At 39.4% G+C, this 18,741-nt stretch overlaps 1 protein-coding gene across 2 annotated transcripts in view; it reads left to right on the top strand.

Moving 5' to 3' along the window:
* The window catches only part of CAB39 (calcium binding protein 39), a 41,626-nt gene that overhangs the window by 16,330 nt on the left and 6,555 nt on the right, over window positions 1–18,741 (top strand). For both annotated transcript variants that reach the window (XM_041486930.1, XM_041486931.1), the window contains 4 exons: window positions 5,147–5,303; window positions 11,693–11,857; window positions 15,659–15,777; window positions 17,879–18,047. In XM_041486930.1, the coding sequence (XP_041342864.1) occupies window positions 5,190–5,303; window positions 11,693–11,857; window positions 15,659–15,777; window positions 17,879–18,047 (567 nt within the window). In that variant the 5' untranslated portion in view covers window positions 5,147–5,189. The remainder of the gene's footprint in view (window positions 1–5,146; window positions 5,304–11,692; window positions 11,858–15,658; window positions 15,778–17,878; window positions 18,048–18,741) is intronic.

Below are 18,741 nucleotides of genomic sequence, written 5' to 3'. Positions count from 1 at the left end.
TATTTAAGTGTGTTTGCTTAAGCCATTCTCCTATGTGTTATTAGCACTGTGGAAGGTAATTGACACATGATATGATTCCAGGACAGAAGCTGGCAGCTTCCCTCTACCAGGAGGAGGAGGAGAAGCTGCTGTGCCCTTCCCTCCTGACTGCCTCAGCCCTCTCGCCTCCCTTCCTCTGGCTGGGTGTGGCTCACAGCTCAGGGTGCTTCTGCTGGTTTGTCTAAAGAGCCTTTCAGAATTTTTATTTATTGCCTCTCATTTTTGTTGGCTTTTTCTTCTGCCATTTTGGTCGGTTGGGTCAGCACGCTAGGCACTGGGACAAATATCAGGCTTCTCAAAATAACTGATGGAAAGTGACCTTGCCCCTCCAACCCTGCTGTTGATTTGGCTCCAGCCTCGCCATGAAGTGCTCTTCTGGAGAGATTAGGAGCTGAGGGAGCTGATTGACAACTACTTGCTGCTCAAAGGGATGTTTTTTCTACATTCCCTATACTACTCATTGTTTATTTTCCTTTTACCTGTTAGTTTTTTGGTAGCTTGGTGAGTGGCTCAGCTCCTGGACAGGCCAGCTGGCCCATAAAACAGGGGGAAGGGCTGTGGTGCTGGGGGCAGAGGGGGAGTGGGACATCCCCATCAGCAGGGGCCAGCTCTGGGGTTGGCTCATCTGCTCTGGGGAGCCCTACTAGTAATTATTTGGTCTTACTAAAATTATGTTGGTTTTGTTTGATCTGCAGCAGTTTTCTTCCTATGTGCACATTAAATGGATGTTCCATGGGCTCTCTCACTAGGCTTGAATTTTTTTAACGTGTGCAGTTACAGCCAGGAAATAGCTGAAGGGTTTTTTCCTCCTCTTTTCCTCATTAGCAGCTTGCAAAAGCAGTCACCTTAAACTCTTGGTGTGTATAAACAAGGCAGAAAGATGCAGCTGAGGAGTTAATATAGTGCAGTTAAATGGTGAAGGCCATAATGGAGTAAGGATTGAGTTTATTGCACCTGTTTGTTTCACAAAATTGGAAATGTAGGGCTTTCGTACATTAGTCAAGTAGCATTTTGCGTGGGCATAGGTGGTGGTTTGCTCTATGGAGCTGGAATGTGCGTGGATACTTAAATAATGCTTTATTTATGGATTATACTTCTGTGCAGAAAACAAAAGTTTAAACTTTATGTTGTGGTATATTCATAGTATTCTAAAGTAAAATGTAAAACTCCAAAACTGTTTTTTTTTTTTTAAACTCAGTAGACACTTTAAAATCTTATCTATGGAATGCATTAGATTTAAATTGGACATTATTGATTGTGTGGTAAATACAGTGAATAAAAGATGACAAAGCCTTATAGATAAAGCAAACTGCATGGATGCCTGGTGCATTGACAGAGCTGGAAGTTATATACTATCTGGAACAGTGGGGTACTATCTCTGGTTATCACAAAAGCCCCAATGTCCCAGAGTGCCTGAGTGTGTCAGTGGAACTTCAGTCTCTGGGTGTTTGGCTGTGTGCCATGTTGTTTGATGGTCCATTGGCATTGATAACATCACTTCAGATTTTTATTTGTGCTGTGACCCCAATGCTTTGAGGACCTTACATTTTGTTACCTTTAACCTACTTGAATACTGGTGAAATAAAATGCACGCCTAAGAAAAACTGAGGTTTGTATAATATTGTCCATGGTCTCTTTTAACAAATGGATGAACATGAGGTTTCTGGGAAGGGAAGATAAAGAAAGCAGCCCAGCAGAGCACAGAGCTGTCCATGGACTTCTGGCAGTTTAACTCTTCAGGAATCCTATGATCCTTTGTTTAGCCACAGTCAGTGTTTTATCCTGAATTTGCAAGGCAACCAGGTGCTGGTATTGTAAATCAATTATCATTTGACATGATGTAAGGCCTATTCTTATTTACAGAAAATGTCATTTGATGTTGTTCCCTTTTTTTGTTGTGTTGCAGATGTGGTGGTGGCAGCTCTTTCCGATCGCACACAGATGTTGTCATTGTCTATTGTGCCCAGAGTGCTGCTGGGGGTAGTTTTGCTGGGCAGAAAAAGGAACAGCCTGTCTGTGTTCTCCTGCATGAAGTACAGCTTTGAGACAAAGCACTGCTCCTGCTTGCCTTTTTTTTTTTTTTTTTGACAGGATGTGGCACAGGTTTTTCAGTAACAGAATTTTGCTTCTGGGTTTGTGGGATCTTCCGTCTTGAGACCCCAAATTATTTTCCCAGCAGTGCCATTGCTTTCCTTCCAGTAATAAAACTGAAATGGCATAAACAGTGTATTTACTCCATTTTATATAATAAAAGAAATGCCTTGAAGCAAAATGTCATTTTCAGTAATCAAGGATGTAGATTTTCCTTCTTAGTAATGCTGACAGTCATTCCTGATTTTTCTAAATTGCTTATGAGGGGTTAATACAGGAACTTACCTGGATTGGGAGAAAATGTTTAATATGAATGTATGCTAGTGAGCTGTTATTAATTGATTATTTTCTACGAGATATGCCAGTATATAGAGTGAAGCTTGTATATGACTTGAGTATGCATGTATGTGTATCTGATTTACACAGAAGCTGGAAGGTTTTAGGAATAAATCAAAGTTATAGACTACTGATAATTTAAAGAAAAAATTGGGCACTCTCTAGAGGAAAATCAAGTTTTGCAAACCTAGACCTTTGGCATACATGAGGACAGTTGTTTATCAATATCCTATATTTCCATATGTTTTATCCATTTATCCATAGGTGTTATCCATGTAGTCTTTTAGACTTTGGAAGTAGCATAGTTCTGATCCAGAAATTGAGCGTGCAGGGTTGTTTTCTTTGGTTTGATTTATTTTATTTGTATATTGCTGTCATACCAGATTTTGTGGTTCCGTAAGTTTTTGTTCTCTCAGCTGTTTTGATTCCTAGTGGATTTGCTTCTGTTTTAATGCATAATCCAAGGAATTAAAACTGGCAATCACTCTTTGTACTGGGATATATTCTATATATTTACATGTACATGTGTTGTCTGATTGTTAGTTCCAGTTTTGATCATGGGTTTTTGGATGAGCCAGTCCTTCTCTGTTACATGGGTATAGCCGTCACCCAGAATGAATAGGCAGAGTAGTTGTTAAATACTGTTACTATCAGTGATGATATGCAAACATGAGAGAATCCAGATTTGTTTTCAGGGCACATGTTAATTTGGCAGAGTAGTAATCAAAAGGAGATATAAAGAGAACATTTTAAATGTTGCTGTGATGCTGAAGGTGTGTCATCTATGTTGTGGGGAAATTGTGCTTATTTTCATAATTTCTCTTTCTAGGAAAAAAATCCTGTGTGAAAATACCATAATTTTCTTTAAATATTGTTGTAAATGTAATTGTATTTTCATTAAATAACAGTCAGTGGTTGTGCTTTTCATAGCTGTAGGTTTCTGTTCTACTAGATGTGGTGAAGTTTGAGGCATAAAATTCTCTTGTCAAAAGAAAGACCTGTGAGCACTTTTTGATCTCTTTTTATCTCCTGCTTTTGTAATTTCAGTGTTACAGACCCTTCTTTATGCAGATTGTGAATGAGAGATTACTATAATGACACATACTAGAAAATAAATTCAGCAGGAAGTCCTTGTGATGTGTTAAAGAATGGAAATGGCTGGTGGAAGGTCTTGTTTCTGCCTTCCTGCTGATACTCCTATCTGGAAGCAATCTAATTAAAAACTACCTACCTTATGCTTTAAGTCAGTTGCAGGCACAGAACTGTGAATGTAGGATATCTGTAACTGCTTACCTAAAATCTCTGTCGATGGAAATTTACTTGGCTAAAGATCCAAGTTCTTCTGTTCTTACCCTTTAAATTGTTGCCCTCGGGCCAGCCAAACTTACTTGTTTGAAAAATAAAAATAACTCAAAAATAGAATTGCACTGGGATTTTTCATCCCTGATCAAAACTGTTGAGTAAGATCAGGAGTAAGGTTTTGGAGTTCCTGGTGGATGAGCTGTTATTTTAATCAAGGAGCAAAGTGCATTGTGTGAGATAAGAAACTTTAACATGTACTGGTTAGAGTTGGCTTGTTACTCACTACACAGACACTGCAGGGAGATAGAAATTCAACTTTCAGCGTAATACCCCTTCTTTGGAATGATCTGCTCTGTTCTGCCAGCTTCAGCTGTCTTTTGTGTCTAGCAGAAGTAGCCCTGTCAGCATTTTTAATGGAGGATTTCCTGTTCTCTTCTGCCTAGATTAGAGTTGTAGAAGTATACTTCACTTGTAAGAAGGTTTTATTATTGTTTAAATGTGGGTGTATGTGTTTAGTAATAAAAGCTTCAGTACACTCATTTATTCCAGTAGTACTTTTCTATTTTGTACATAGAAGAGAGTATATATATGTGTGTGTGTAAAAGTAAATATGTGTAAATATACAGAAGAATAAATGTATTTGGATTCAAGAGCCAGATATTTTTAGGGAAAGAAACTTTCTCTTTTAAGATATATTTTATCTTTTTGAGAAAGATACACATCAAGTGTTGGTTTTACTGTTTTCAAGTGCTATATGTATCCCTGCTAGGTGTCAAATTTTATTTCCCATAAAATACGTGAGGGTGAGACTGTATTTCAGTATGGTTACAGATCTGAGAATGCCAGGCCGTGCCAGGTGTGTTGACAGGAACAGGCTGCTGTCTACAGCCTTGTCCACTTCGTGTTTGTGGGTCCTGCACTAAAGTGCAGATTTTGGGGTCTGCTTTGCATTTGCAGATTGATTGTGGAATGAATCTGGGTAAAAGCATGTACCTGGGCAGTCATTGCAGGGCCCTGAGACACGAGGAGCTGTGTGTCAACCACCTCGTGAGAAGGCATTTGGCTTGATAGCGTTAATTGGAATAACTGATCCTTGTAAGTCTTGCCCATACGGGGCATGTGTGCAGTATGTGGCTTTGGGTGTAATTAATGTACTCTTTTATTTGCTCTGGAAGCATAAGATGGTCTTAATGGGAGTTCTTCAATGTGTATCTTGTATTTTAAAAGAAATAGAAATACAAGAATTTGAGTTTGTCATGGCAAGCTCTAGTTCACCTGTCAAGGATCATTTGTTCCATGTATGAATACCTTTGCTGCTCTCTTGATCTTTGTGTGTGTTGATATGCAGAGCTCAAGTTTCTTTCTCCTCCTTTTCCAGGTGAAGCAGGAGCCACAGAAAGAAGACCTTGTGGTTTGCAATCATGCCATTCCCCTTTGGCAAGTCCCACAAGTCTCCTGCAGACATAGTGAAGAACCTGAAGGAGAGCATGGCAGTTCTAGAAAAACAAGACATCTCTGACAAAAAGGCAGAAAAGGTACAGTTGTGATGTTCCAGTTGCTAAACTGTATTTGAAAGTGGGGGAAAGGGGGAATTTACAGCTGTTGAAACTGAAACAATTAGAAATTATTTTGGTGGTTTATACTCTGATAAAGGGCAATTTATGTACCTTTGAACAGGTGTGTGTCCTGTTGGATGGTTGGCTTATGCCACTGGCAGCTGATAATGATACTTAAAACGATTTGGCACTGTAAGACATTGCATTCTTTTAATAAATAGCTCACAGCTGTACAGTGTTCTGGTCTTGTGACCACCACAGTGCCTTCACTACTGCACAAGTAGTTCTGTCTCTCCTTGTCCATGCAAATCTTTACAGAGCAGAGTGTCTCTCTTCCTGAAGCTGAAGAACTTTGTCTTCATGAATAGAGAATATATTTTGGCTTTCCTGTCTCTTCTTCAGTCTGCACTAAGATGTGAGAAGTCGCTGTGCTAGTGCAGTTTCCTTTACATGGATGTCTTGTACGTCAGGCTGTGTACTTGTTCCTAGTCATTTACTTCTCAACTGGCACTCTGCATTTTACAGCTTTACAGGAACTGACCTCAAAGTTCACCATGTGTGCAGCTGCATCCCACCTAGTGAATTAAGTGGCAGAGGTTTAGATGAGCACCCTCCTTGGAGCCTGTCTTAGCATTATTTAACTATTATGTGCCATTCTTGGCATCCACTGCGTCCCATATAGGAGTTAGTTACAATCTTTTCATGTTCACCTATATTTTTAAGCAGAGTGTGGCCAGCTCTTCTACACTCAGTTTCACTTAGATTTGGCACTACTACTTCTAAGGGTCTTAATTAAATTGCCATCTTAGTTCTGCTATTCTTCAATAATTAGCATCTTCTACCCCTTTGCCACCATGTGGTATGTTCTAAGTGTCTTGCAGTGTACCACAGTAGTTTCTTCTGATGCTTTTACTCTCCTGTTGTAGAGAAAAATGTTACATTCTGTTCTGCATGCTTGCGTGAAGGCTGGAAGGATTTTCATTTGCTGCTGCTTTTCTTCTGTCTCCAAAACAGCTTTCTGTCAGAAGAGGAGGGATAGGTGTATTCTGAAGAGTCTGATGAGATTTGGCATTGCCTCCTTTATCTTGGCCTCATTATTAGTTCCTGGAGATGTGGCCTGGTCTTAAAATCTGTGTTCTTTTGTGTTCTCTTTTTGCTGGGACCCCTAATGGGGGACAGTCCAGCTCATCCCATGGTGTGTGGCTGTGTCCTGTAGCATGTGCCTGTGTTCCTGATGCTGCAGTTGAAGGTTGGTATTACCATTTCTTCTTGCTGGCCTTTAGTCCCACAACTCCACCTTTTTGAAAGACCTCATTTCTGTGAGGCTGCTGCTCTGACAAGAAGTAATATGCTAAGCCTGTGGAGTGGTTTTTCCAGGGTCAGACAGAAGGTAACACATGGTTCTTGCAGGAGAACAAAGGCAGCCCATACTCACTAGGTTAAGTGTGAGGAGGGCTAAATCCTGACATCCAGGGGATTGAGCCTGGCTATGGTACTGCTGTTCCCCATCATCTTTGCTATTCACAAGGGAGCTGATGAATCCCAGCACTCGCACCACCAGTGTCCGTATCTCCATGCAGAGATCCATCAGGAAGTGTTTCTTTCCTTGGCAAGCCAAGCCTTCAGGAAGGTGGCTCTGGTTGTGACTTTTTAGCTCAGGTGGTTTGCTGGTTTGATGGAGAAAGTTCTTCAATATCTTACGGACTAGTCATCAGATCTTTGAGGGCACAGCTCTGTGAGCAGACACCCTGAATTTGTGTCCTCTTCCTATCCAGTCTGTAGAAATTACTGGAGTGAATTTGGAGTTAAAAGACAGAGGTCTGAGCAGTAGCCTTTATTAGAAAAGAGCAAACATTTCTTTATGCCCATATCTCAGTATTTAGGCATCTTTTTCTCTTTCATTATCCCTTTTATTATGATGATCCTTTCTGCTATGTAACTTTTAAGCCTCCTTTAGAGAAGAATTCTGTGCTGGTGGCAGGGTGAGTTCTGTGGCTGGTAGTGGAACAGAAATAGAAAAAGTCACTCTACACGAAGGACAAAAATTACTGCCTGGTATTAGAAGAGGAGAAGGATGCAAAAGTTGTTCTTGTTTGTATGACTTCACTTTATTAGTGATTGGATGTGTATAAAATACAGTGTGTCTCAGTAATTTTGTCATTGTTGCTGTTTGATCCAGGGGTATGCTTTTGCAGCCTGTCATATATCAATGGTGCAATTTCAGTGCTGGGTCAGCATGCTAAATACTCAGTATTGGTTATGAAAGTATCCAGTTGGGTTAAGGAATTACCTGCTTTTCTTACAGGCTTTCATTTCTTATAATTTTGAATTTGCTGTCACGTGGAGATGCTCTTTAACAATTTTGTTGTACAATTGGAAATACAGATTTATAAGAAAATTAGACAAATAATTTTCCCTGGAAGTTGTTAGTGTAATTATGCTTGAACAGAATTCCTCATTTTTCTTCAGTGCTTAGGCTGAAATTTAAAACAATTAATGTTTTGTCAGTGGAAACAAAAAAATCAAAGGAGGTCATAAAGATGTTTAAATCATGGACAGTGTGTGTTCCTGTCCGTGCTTTGTAATCAAAATGGAAGATATTCTTCAAAGTAAAAGATGTAAAACAACAGTAATGTCTTGTTCAGTTATGAAACATTTTGCCCTGTAATACTGGAACATTTATTTTATAATCAAAAATCTGAAAATCCAGTGTATCCTAGTTACATGTTAATCTAGCTTTTGAGCTCAGTGAAGACTGGAGAAAAATTAACCAGGTAGTTCTCCAGGTCATTTGAAATGTCCTTTAATCATGTGCTGCTCATTTAGGAGCTGGGCTGGGGGAGCTGGGCTGTGGCTCACCTGTCCCACCTCCCTCTGTGCCACAGCTCGGGTGCTTGCTGGCTGCAGTGCTGTGCTTAGCAATAGGTCATGGTTGTCTGTCAGTATGTGGGAAGGGAAATGAGATGTCAAGGGCTTTATAACTGAAATGCGTTCATTGTTTATGCTGTTTGTTCTCTATTGCCTGTGCTCTCTCAGAAAGGGAGGCTATAAAGATGTGTAGCTATTCTGGTGTAACAGTCATATGTGTGACTTCATGGTGTCTGCTTTTATTTTTAAGTAGTATCTTCCTGACTTTCATAAACATAGAGAAGTAAGTACTTTATTTTCCTTGCTTTACATTTAACTTCTGTAGTGTGGCTTGTCCTCAGAGGGTATTGATTTTCTGGCACCATTAAATTCAAATATGACTTACCATGAAATTTTTCTCTAAAATTCAGGTTGCTCCTAATCAGTGTTGAGAGCATATAAATACAGATGTTAATACTTAAAAATTAAAAACCTTAACATATAAAATATATTCTGTTTTATATATGCTTATATAAAATATATACTTATACTCTATAAAATATATGGAGAGTATAGATATTCTGTATGTATAAAATACACCCTGGTCATATATTATACTGGGGTATATATTTGTACATATGTTGTCTGATTGTTTGTTCCACTTTTGATCATGGATTTTTGGGTGAACCTCATTGTGTATTTTGATCTTTCTGTCTAGATATTTTTCCCCTCTTAAAAGAGAGCAGTGCATTAGGCAATTTAGATCTCAGTATCTTAGAAAATCTTGCTAGTAATGCTAGCCAAGCTTCTCTTATCTTCCTTGATTTTATTTGTTTTTAGTGGCTTTTTACTTGGCTCTTCACACCAATATTTAACCTAGCATTATATTTTTCAGTGTAACTATCTAAATTCCATTCTGCATCTGAAATGGCAAAAATAGGTCTGCACATCTTGTATTTGGAATATGTCTGAGAGTTCATGGAATGTACGAGAGTAAGGAGGTTCTAGAAATTTGTCAGAGTTTGTTTCTAGTCCTTTTGATGTTGAATTTTAGAGTAGAAGTATAAGGATATTCTATTTTATGGAAGTGTAATGCATTGATAGACATTGGTTACTGATAAAATACTTCTAGTATCTTACTGATAAGATACTTCCAGAAAACCTCAGTTTCCAGAAGATACCCAGAAATGAGGCGGATGCAAGGCAGGCGCTTTGGTGCGCGGTGCTCAGACACTGGTACGGGTTGCTGGGAGAGGTGGTGGAGTGTCCATCCACGGGGCTGTTGGGAGCATGGCTGCCCATCAGCCCGGTCAGCTTGGCAGGACTGAGGTGGCTCTGCCTCCAGCATCCCGATGGCCTCCTGAGGTATTTCCAGCCTAAGCTGTGCTGCTTCTTGGGGATGTGGTTTGGTGGCAGCCTTGAGCTTAAGGGTCTTTCCCAACCTCAGTGGTTCAATGGTTTTGTGTCTCTAAGCGCTGCTTCCCACTAAAGCTTCGGGCCATGCCGAGTTCCAGTGAAGCACATGGAGGTGGTCTTGACAGCTGTGAAGAGCACTGAAGTCCTCCTGTCTCTTACTGAAGTTCCCAAACTGTATGTTCATGTTGGGTTAGAAGGCTTTTTGGTTTTTTAAAGCCCTCAGTGTTTGGAAACACTGCATTATTTTCTGCCTGGTTTGCAAGCATTCCCATTGCTGCTGTCTGCCTTGGGCTGGTGGTGAGGGGGAGCTCTCAAGTGTGGTTATTAAAGTTTTGGGGTTGGGAGGCTTGTTCTCTTCCCTGGGGTTTTGCTAGGACAAATTGTCCACTCGCCTTCTTAATTACAGGCATTCCCTCAATACTGCCATCATTTCAGCGGAAATAGGCAGTTACTTGAGCTGCCTTTCTTCCTCTTTCATCTTGCTTTCTACATTAGTATGCAGGGACAGACTTTGCTTCCTCTTCCCTTGGTAGCCATCCATCAAAGATATCTCTTCATATCTCCATGTCTGACAGATGTTCCTGTTCTTCAACAGAGCTGTTTCCTCTGAATTTCAGAGAACAATTGTGTGGTGTAATTCTGCTCCAGCATGGTGAGCTGGTGTTCCCATTTCACCTCTTCAGGAGCTGGTGTGAATCGAAGTGGTCTTACTGAGCACCTGCTTCTTGCTGTCTTACCAACAGTGCACAGAAAATCCCTTGGGATTTCGATTGAGGAGGAGACAACTGCGACTAAGAACTGAAGTAACAGGAAGAGGGAGGCAGCAGGGAGTGGAAAATTGTGGAGGAGCTAAAAATGATACAGAGCCTCCTTAAAGGTCATGGAATTCTTGCTTGCATACCTAGCAAAGCTGGAATGGCTTTAGCTTGAATAGTGCATGGGTCATGCTGATCCCAGGCTTCTCTGGATAAAAAGCACAAATGAGAAATCTTTTTACACACCCTTTATAGGACTGGCAATATCCAGAAAGTGGTAAATTTTTCACTTTATTAATTCGCCGTGATCTGTCAGTCATGAATACTTTACATTAAAGTGTATGCATACTTTGTTGGCAGGTTCATCTAATTACTAAAAATCAGTGCACTTACAAACCATTCAGACTTTTTAGGCATGTGAAGAACCATTATAATTAAACCAGCTATTTATGCTGATCATTTTCAGCATTTTGCCCCCAAGCTCAGTAAACATGTATATTGAAAGGAGTAGTTCTTTTTTTGGTCCAATACAACTATGTTTTAAGATTCAGAAGTGGGTGTTTAGAAGTATTCTTGTTGATTTGTATTTTATTTAGTTTTACTCGTGAGATAACTTTGTTTCCACTGCTGAATGCTGTTCCAGCTCATCCTGGCAACTTAGGAATTCCTCACAAGTGACAAGTCAGACCTGTCTGGCTTCTGTAAAGTGGGCTTCAAGCAGGGAAGGATTTTAGACCTTTAATTGTGTCCTTTTGAATGTATCTCTTTCTGGATCTGTTGGCCAGGTTGGAGATAACCTGAAAGTTAGAGTTGGTGCTCCTTGAGGTTTTGTTTGTTGGAAAGACTTCACCCACAGTAACTAGAATGGGAGCCTAGTATTTGGCAAAACCCGATGTGTGCAAAATCTACAGGAGGGATGTGTTTGGTGTCTCTGAGCAGTTCCCTAGACACAGGCATGAGGCTCCATGTCATGTTTTCCAGTCTGATCCTACACAGTTGTTTTACAGAATGGAAATTTTGTCAGGTTCTTTTCATCCTATTGCTGTTCTTTAGGGGATTTTTGAATGGGAAGTTAAAAGGCACTAAAACGGAAGAGATTTTTACCTTTGGTAACTAAATTGTGTATGTCTTGCCTCTGCTTTTTATTGTTTGGGGTTTTTTTTAAAATACCAGTCTCATAACAGTCTTATTTGCAGAAAGAATATCTATTGTTTTTTTACCAGATTGTCATTTCCTGATTATTCCTCCCCCCAGTGGAAGTTTGCAGATGTTAAGAATAAAGGAGTGTGCAGTCAGAAAGACAAATGGCATTTTTGTTCTCTAACTGTATTGTTTTCCCATTTTCTTTAGGCGACAGAGGAGGTCTCAAAAAACCTTGTTGCCATGAAAGAAATCTTGTATGGCACAAATGAAAAGGAACCCCAAACAGAAGCTGTGGCACAGCTTGCTCAGGAGCTATACAACAGTGGTCTTCTTAGTACCCTAGTAGCTGACTTGCAGCTCATTGATTTTGAGGTAAGAGAGGAGGTTTGACACTTCTTACATTTTTATGTTAAAATGAACACATCTGAATTCCTACCACTTTAATCGATTAAGATGTTTCAGTCTTCAGCTTTTATTTTGTGGTTATGACACATCCATTAGAAAGAGACTGTTCCAAACTGCATAGCAGATTGAGCAATTATGGAAGATGAAATTTGTGAATTTAGACATACAAACAACACAGATTTGAAGCAGATAAACCTTCAATCTGGTGGTGCAGTTCTGTTAAAATTATGGAATAATTCTGAATTGTTGTGTACACAGAAGGGTTAATCTCTTAGCAGTAATCCCATAGCGAACACAAACCTTAATACTGCAAGATGTATCTGTATGTTCATCTTGCTGCATCAAATTACTAGGAAAAGTAATAGAATTATTGTAACATTTATAAGAAGTTTAAATACATAATTTAAAGCTGTTAGTTTTATTAATAGTCCAGTATTTCTCTCTCTTTTTAGAAACAAGTGATGCAACCTTTTTGGTTTCCTCGTCTTTTTTTTCTGTTTATTAAAAAAACAAACCCAAGTTTTTATTGATCAGTTCAAAATAGCAATACTTACTTATATTTAAAGGTGTCTCTCCACAAGCCTCTGTGGCATTTGTCACCACATCACATGGAATAATTTAGCACCATGGAGGAAAATCTTTTTTAGGTATGAGATGTTGCAGTACAATTGGATTTTTCTCTTTTCCCTGAGGTCTCTCAAGAGGCGTGTGGTTGTCTAGGAAAGGAGCCAAATTCATGTATCTCACTCCACAGCCTCAACCATAAAGATCATCCCACTTAAGATTGCTTAAAAATGGGATTGTTCATAAACAAGTTGCTCACAATACAAACACAACAGTTTAAAGTCCTATTGTAATTTGACATTCCAAAAACAATGGCTTTCTTCCCTGTTCTTTCTTCTCTCTCCTCCACCCCACCCATAACTCCCTCTGATTTGTGTTTAATTGTAATACAGTGGTATTTTTTCCTTACCCACACAAGTGTTTATACCATACATAAAACATTCAGGTTGTTAAATAAGCAAGGAAACCTGGGAAAGCTGAGAGGGAATGCTGAACTGGGATGGCCTTTAATTGCTGAAGAAAGGAAATCATGAAACGTCATCTGGATTCTGCTGACCTCTAGATTGGTATCAGCCTGGTGTTTACTCAGCCCAGTTATTAGCAAAGGAAACCTTCATTATCTTCTGGTAATGAAGAACGGGAAGGATTTGCACAGGCTTGCTCTCATTAGGGAGAACTGTGCTTTTTATTAAGAGGACATGGAAAGATTGTGAGTTGTTTCCTGCCTGTGGCTCTTCTGCTGCTTTGTTTCAGGAGGCTGTGATAGCTCCCCTTGGAGGGAGAAGGAGTCATTCACTGCTTTCTAGGCTGGACCACATCTGCTTTTTATGGCTGGCAGCTGGCACACTGTCCAGCTATTGTTGTTACCTAGAATTAGTGTCAACACACCTGTGCTCCAGATGTACTCCAGCTTCCCAGCTGTTACAAAGCTACTCACATGTTGCCTTTGATATCCCAAATGTCTGTGTGGGTTTACTGCATTTGAAGCAATTATTTCATTACTGATGGAAATACATATTTGATTTTCTGGTGGTTTTTAAACTTGAAGAATGGGTCTGGAATTTTTTCGTTCTGGTTTCCCACCACAGCTGCAGGTTATTCAGTGATAAACTAAACTTTTTTCCCTTTCAGTCTCACTTCTGAAGAAGGTTTCCTTGTAGAACAGGAATAGACAGCTTATCAATAGACACGGATCGTTCATTGTGTCTTTAACTGTCTCAAATCTTATGCTTGAATCTGAATTGCTATGGTGAAAACAACCCATAGAAAAGTAAGAAGTAAAAGCTAGAAAAATAACAAATTGGATGTTTAAATGAAGAAAACTGTAATTGCTCAGCTCTTGCCTTGTGCCCAGGCCTGTCTAAAGTGTTGCCCTTCCCTGGAAGCTTGCTTTCCAGTAAAGCAAGTCAACACAACCATCTCCTTGCCAGTCCTAACACTTACCAGTTACCTCCTTGCTGGGTTGCACTGGTAGAGATGGTATCCCTGGTGAAACTGGGTTTCTTGGTCTGTTGTTTTGGGATTTTTTTAAATGAAGAATTAAAAAAACCCACCCAGAACAAAACTGCCTTTTGCCCAGGGGAGCTGAATCCTTCTGCTGAGAAGACAATACAAGCACAGTGTGCCTCTCACCTCTGGCTGTTGTGACTGTTGGCCTTGTTGGGCCATGAGGTCACTTGGCAAGGCACAAGAAAGTGACAAAACCTGGCTGTGGGGTTGCAGTGTGCCACGGGCAGTTCAGGGATGGATAAGAAGGAAATGCTGTTCTTGCTGGGACTGCGAGGCAAACGCTGCGACCAGCGCAGCGCTGGTGAATGGGAGTTGATGATTATATTATGTGGAGTTTGAGTAAAGCAATTCCTGCAAACAGTGCTCTACTCATTTCAGAACAAAGAGTTCTGGTGTTGCTTTGGGCTGGCTTTCAATGGAATTGTAATTGAGAAAACAAGGGTTTACAAACAATCTCTTATATCCTGGAAACAACACTCCAGCAAAACTGTCCGTGGTAATTCACAAACATGCCATATGTAAAACTCCAGTCCTCCTACGTTTTCATAAACATTGCATTTTTTCTCATGCAGTCTTTTCTACACTGATTAGGAAGCTGAAAGAATTTTAAGTAATTGATGATGTTTTTAAAATTCTTGCTAGTTAAATAAGCCCTGCATTTTACTCAAAAGCTTCCTGGTGTTACTCAGGAGATTTACAGCACAGCTAGAACTTGTCAAGAAACATTATCTACATCTAGATTTGGTGTAGAACATTCAGGGAACCTGTAGGTGGAGTTGCTTAACAGGACTTTATTTGCACGTCCAAGCTTAGTACAAGCTGGCCTGGTCTTTTTCTGGAATAGATCTGATAACACATAATCCTGAAGGTGTCTTTGTGCAGTCCACAATGGACAGTAGTTAATTGCAGAAATCTGGCTTTTAAATGGTGCATGTGAATGAGAGTGGAAGGTGTTTATGTTTATAACCACCTTTTTGTTAGATGTCTACCAGTTTGTCATCTTCAGAGGAAATAAACAGGAGATGTGTATTTATTCAACAAAAAACATTTCCAGTTCCTTTGACACTGGTGCTATGCTTGTGAATTTTTTTGTGTATAATTTGTGCTGAATTCCAGCATCCTGGTCTTATTTATACTGCTGCTGTGCATTGAAAAAATGTGAGACTTGCATTTTAGGTCAGTGGATGATTTCTGTGTATATTATTCACTCATTTATTTATTCCACTTTCATAAGTTGCAGTTCTAAGTTGGATGTTAACACTGCAGTTGGAAACGCTCTGCACACTCTTAATGGTGGCATTGTGTGTCCCTAGACAAGGGGAGAGGATAATGGAATGTTGAAGAAATACACTTCCAGGCAAGAGCACAGTTAAAAACTATTATGCTGTTAGCAAAATCAAATATCAAATAAGCCCGGGAGATTGATGCTACATAGAAATACCTGATGAAACGTCAGCTGGCTTTACTTCTGAATGTAAATTCCCCGTGATCTGCCTGCAACGTGGTGTCATGTTTTGAGTGCTTTGGCATATTTGAAATGGGCATAAAGAAAGAGAATTTGGTCAAGATCAGAGTATGGAGGCTGCCTGAACTGCAGAACCCCCAGTACAGCTGCACGAGGTGATGATAATGCTTCATTGTTAACTTGCCTGTGGACTTCCATATTTTGTGTTTAACTGCTGATGTTTTTGACAGGGCAAGAAAGATGTTGCGCAAATTTTCAACAACATTCTCAGAAGACAAATTGGTACAAGAACTCCCACAGTTGAATACATCTGCACTCAACAGAATATCTTATTCATGCTATTAAAAGGGTATGTGCACTGTGAAGCATAAATATGCTTTTACATGAAGTAAGGGCTTTTTAAATGCACAGAGAAGCAGTGAGTTCTGACATGTTTGCTCTTCCTTTCAATATGCTTAATTTTATTTTCTTTTTCCTTGGTTTTGGGGTCTGTAATTTCCCTAAGTAAAGGAAAATTTATGTAATAGAACCCCAGCCATCTACTTTTGCATGAAATAGAACTGAAAATTGAGAACTGTTAGTACTCTGAAAGGCTCTTTCTGGGCTAGTAAGATGTTTTCCTTTCAGTATGCTATTTGAACCTTTTTAAACTATTCTCCTGTGAACTTACTCATCAACAGTTGAAGGCTGTTCTTTTTCCTTTTAACCATAATAATTTCCAGTTTGCTGGCCTGTCTTAGACTTCTTATTCATAGTGATTTATGTTGCTGTATTGACACAAACACACCACCACAAACCTGACCAAAAAAAGAGTGATCCATGGCATATTGTGTCAGACAACTGTTTATTCCTCTCTTCTTGTAATATCTGGAGTGCTGGATATTGGAGGGTCCTGCCATACTGAATACATGTAGAGCTACAGCTCCCAAGCATGAAAGCAGAAAATAATTGCTTGCATTTCTAGTAACATTAATTAAGAAAGTTCTGAAAATTGCAATTCCGCTTTGATATTTTGCGACAGACAAGCTCATCAAACATTAATAAACAATTTAAAAACATACAGCTGTTAATTAATCTGGCTACAGCTTCTGGGTAAGCTTGCTGTTGTTGAGGAGCACTTATTCCACGTACTGGGATAACTCAAAGGTTTATGAAAGGGCCACTCATCTCAGTGGGATATGCCTGTTGGTGGCATTACTTGCCTGTAGTGTCAATTAAATGTCAAAGGGACAAAAGAAAATATTAGTTGTGGCATAATGCAGAAGAAATTATTGATTCAGTATGTCTTCGAAATAATTTACAAAAGAAGGCAAAGATACCTGAGGTGCAGAGAGAGAAAACTGCTTTTTCAGCATGTTCTCATGGGTAAGTGGTTGAACGAGGGCTGCAGCACATTGGTGCTCACTTTTAATCTGTGTTGTAACACTTCAGAGAGCTTTATCCTCACAGGGGTTATTGAAACTCATATTGGTAAGTCAGGATGTTTGAAATGGGCATTTAGCAACTTACATGTTACATCTGATATCCAACTGAGACAAATGTATGTGAATTAAATCTGTGGCATGAATTGCAAAATGTTCAGTAGATTTCAAATCTCCATGACAGGTTGAATGGGAGAGTATTGCAGGATTTAATGAAAATTATTTCAGGGTTTTTTAATAGGGTAATGTAGGTAATGCTCAGTATCCACAATGATACTTTTCTCCTGAAATTGTGGGGAGTTTGAATTAGCTTCTACTGGTTTAAGAGGCAGGATTCTGGAGGTGTGAGGCAGGAAGGCATGTGAGGGGCTGTGACTGCTCCAGAAGCTGGAACCCATGATGTGCAGAGCAGCAACTGATGCTGAAAAATGGTTTAATGGAAGAGGAGATCTGAATTTATGTCCAGTATTGTTAACCCCTCATGCTCACATGGAAGGTTTTATGTAAATTGCTATCATGTTTAAGCACGCAGCTTTCAAGGCAAATCATTTACTGCTTTTCCAGATGTCTGCAATCCCACCAATGTGGAACAAGAATACTGATTTTGAGAGAAAAAAAAAGTATATTTAGTTTGTGTAAAAAAAAAAAAGTACCTTTATTATTTATAATAATATAAAGGATAAAATATAGTATAATATATAAAGTATACAATATTTTATAATAATATAAAATACAAAAGTATATATATTATTTACTTTTTAAAAAAAATTTTTAGTTTGTGAAAATTCTTTGAATTTGCTGCAATTGTAACTGGCAGCTATCTCAGTAGTATTTAGTAGAAATATTTAAAAATGGAGTTTAATGCAGGAATAAGTACCTCTAATTTTTATGGGTTTGTTTACTAGATAGTACTGAACACTGTAATTAGCAATGTGGTGCTGCATTGCTAACTTGTGAAAGTTTATAAATTTAATTAAATTTATTAAATGTATAAATTCCTAAAGAATCTTTGCTGGGTTTTGTGAATAGGTACGAATCTCCAGAAATTGCTCTGAATTGTGGGATTATGCTTAGGGAATGCATCCGGCACGAGCCACTAGCTAAAATCATCTTGTGGTCGGAGCAGTTCTACGACTTCTTCAGATACGTGGAGATGTCGACGTTTGACATCGCGTCCGATGCATTCGCCACCTTCAAGGTAACGCCCTCAGCCTTGGTACTGGTGCTTCTGTGTGGTCTGGATTTTTTTAAAGATTTTCTAAGCCTGTTTTACATTCTTGTAATGAACTTTCTTACACACTTTATGTAAATAATTTACTGTTGTTACATTCTTTTATGGAGGAGGAGAAATTTGATAGACTGTTGGTTTGTCCAGTGTCATTGGAGAGGTGGCACTTTCACCCTCCAATCTACTGTCACTTTTAGAAATTTGATAAATGCTAGAGTCAGAAAATAAAAAGCCTTTTTTATCTTAGAAAGAGCAGCGAGTCCACGTCATGTTGTTTCGTGTCCTACAGTGACACTTCTGTGCTTCTCTGCCTTGTGCACCCACTGCTGTGGGTGGTGTTCTTGGCAAAACAAGCCTTGGCAGAGGGGAAGAAAATAGCTGTGATGTGGATGGGTGGGCTGGACATTGTTCCTCCTTATTTCTCAGAATGCAAGGCACACCTGTACATACATACAGTACATCTGCTCCCCAAAATCTTGTTCTGGAGAGCAAGCTGTATCATGCATTACCTGAATGCAGGTGTGCTCCCAGTCTCTGTCTTCAGCTCCTCCTGTGCTCCGCCTGAGGATATCTGATGCTGTTGCTTTGTCTGGGGAAATTTTCTGTGGCCCAGTTTTTGTGTCCCTAAAATAATCAGTTATGGGGACAAGAAGTATAATATTAA

This window comes from Pyrgilauda ruficollis, unplaced genomic scaffold (assembly GCF_017590135.1).
Source record: "Pyrgilauda ruficollis isolate IOZ18807 unplaced genomic scaffold, ASM1759013v1 scaffold79, whole genome shotgun sequence".
In the NCBI taxonomy this organism is placed as follows: domain Eukaryota; kingdom Metazoa; phylum Chordata; class Aves; order Passeriformes; family Passeridae; genus Pyrgilauda; species Pyrgilauda ruficollis.
The sequence above is the reverse complement of the archived record's forward strand: the minus strand, read 5'-3'. Positions and strand labels throughout refer to the sequence as shown.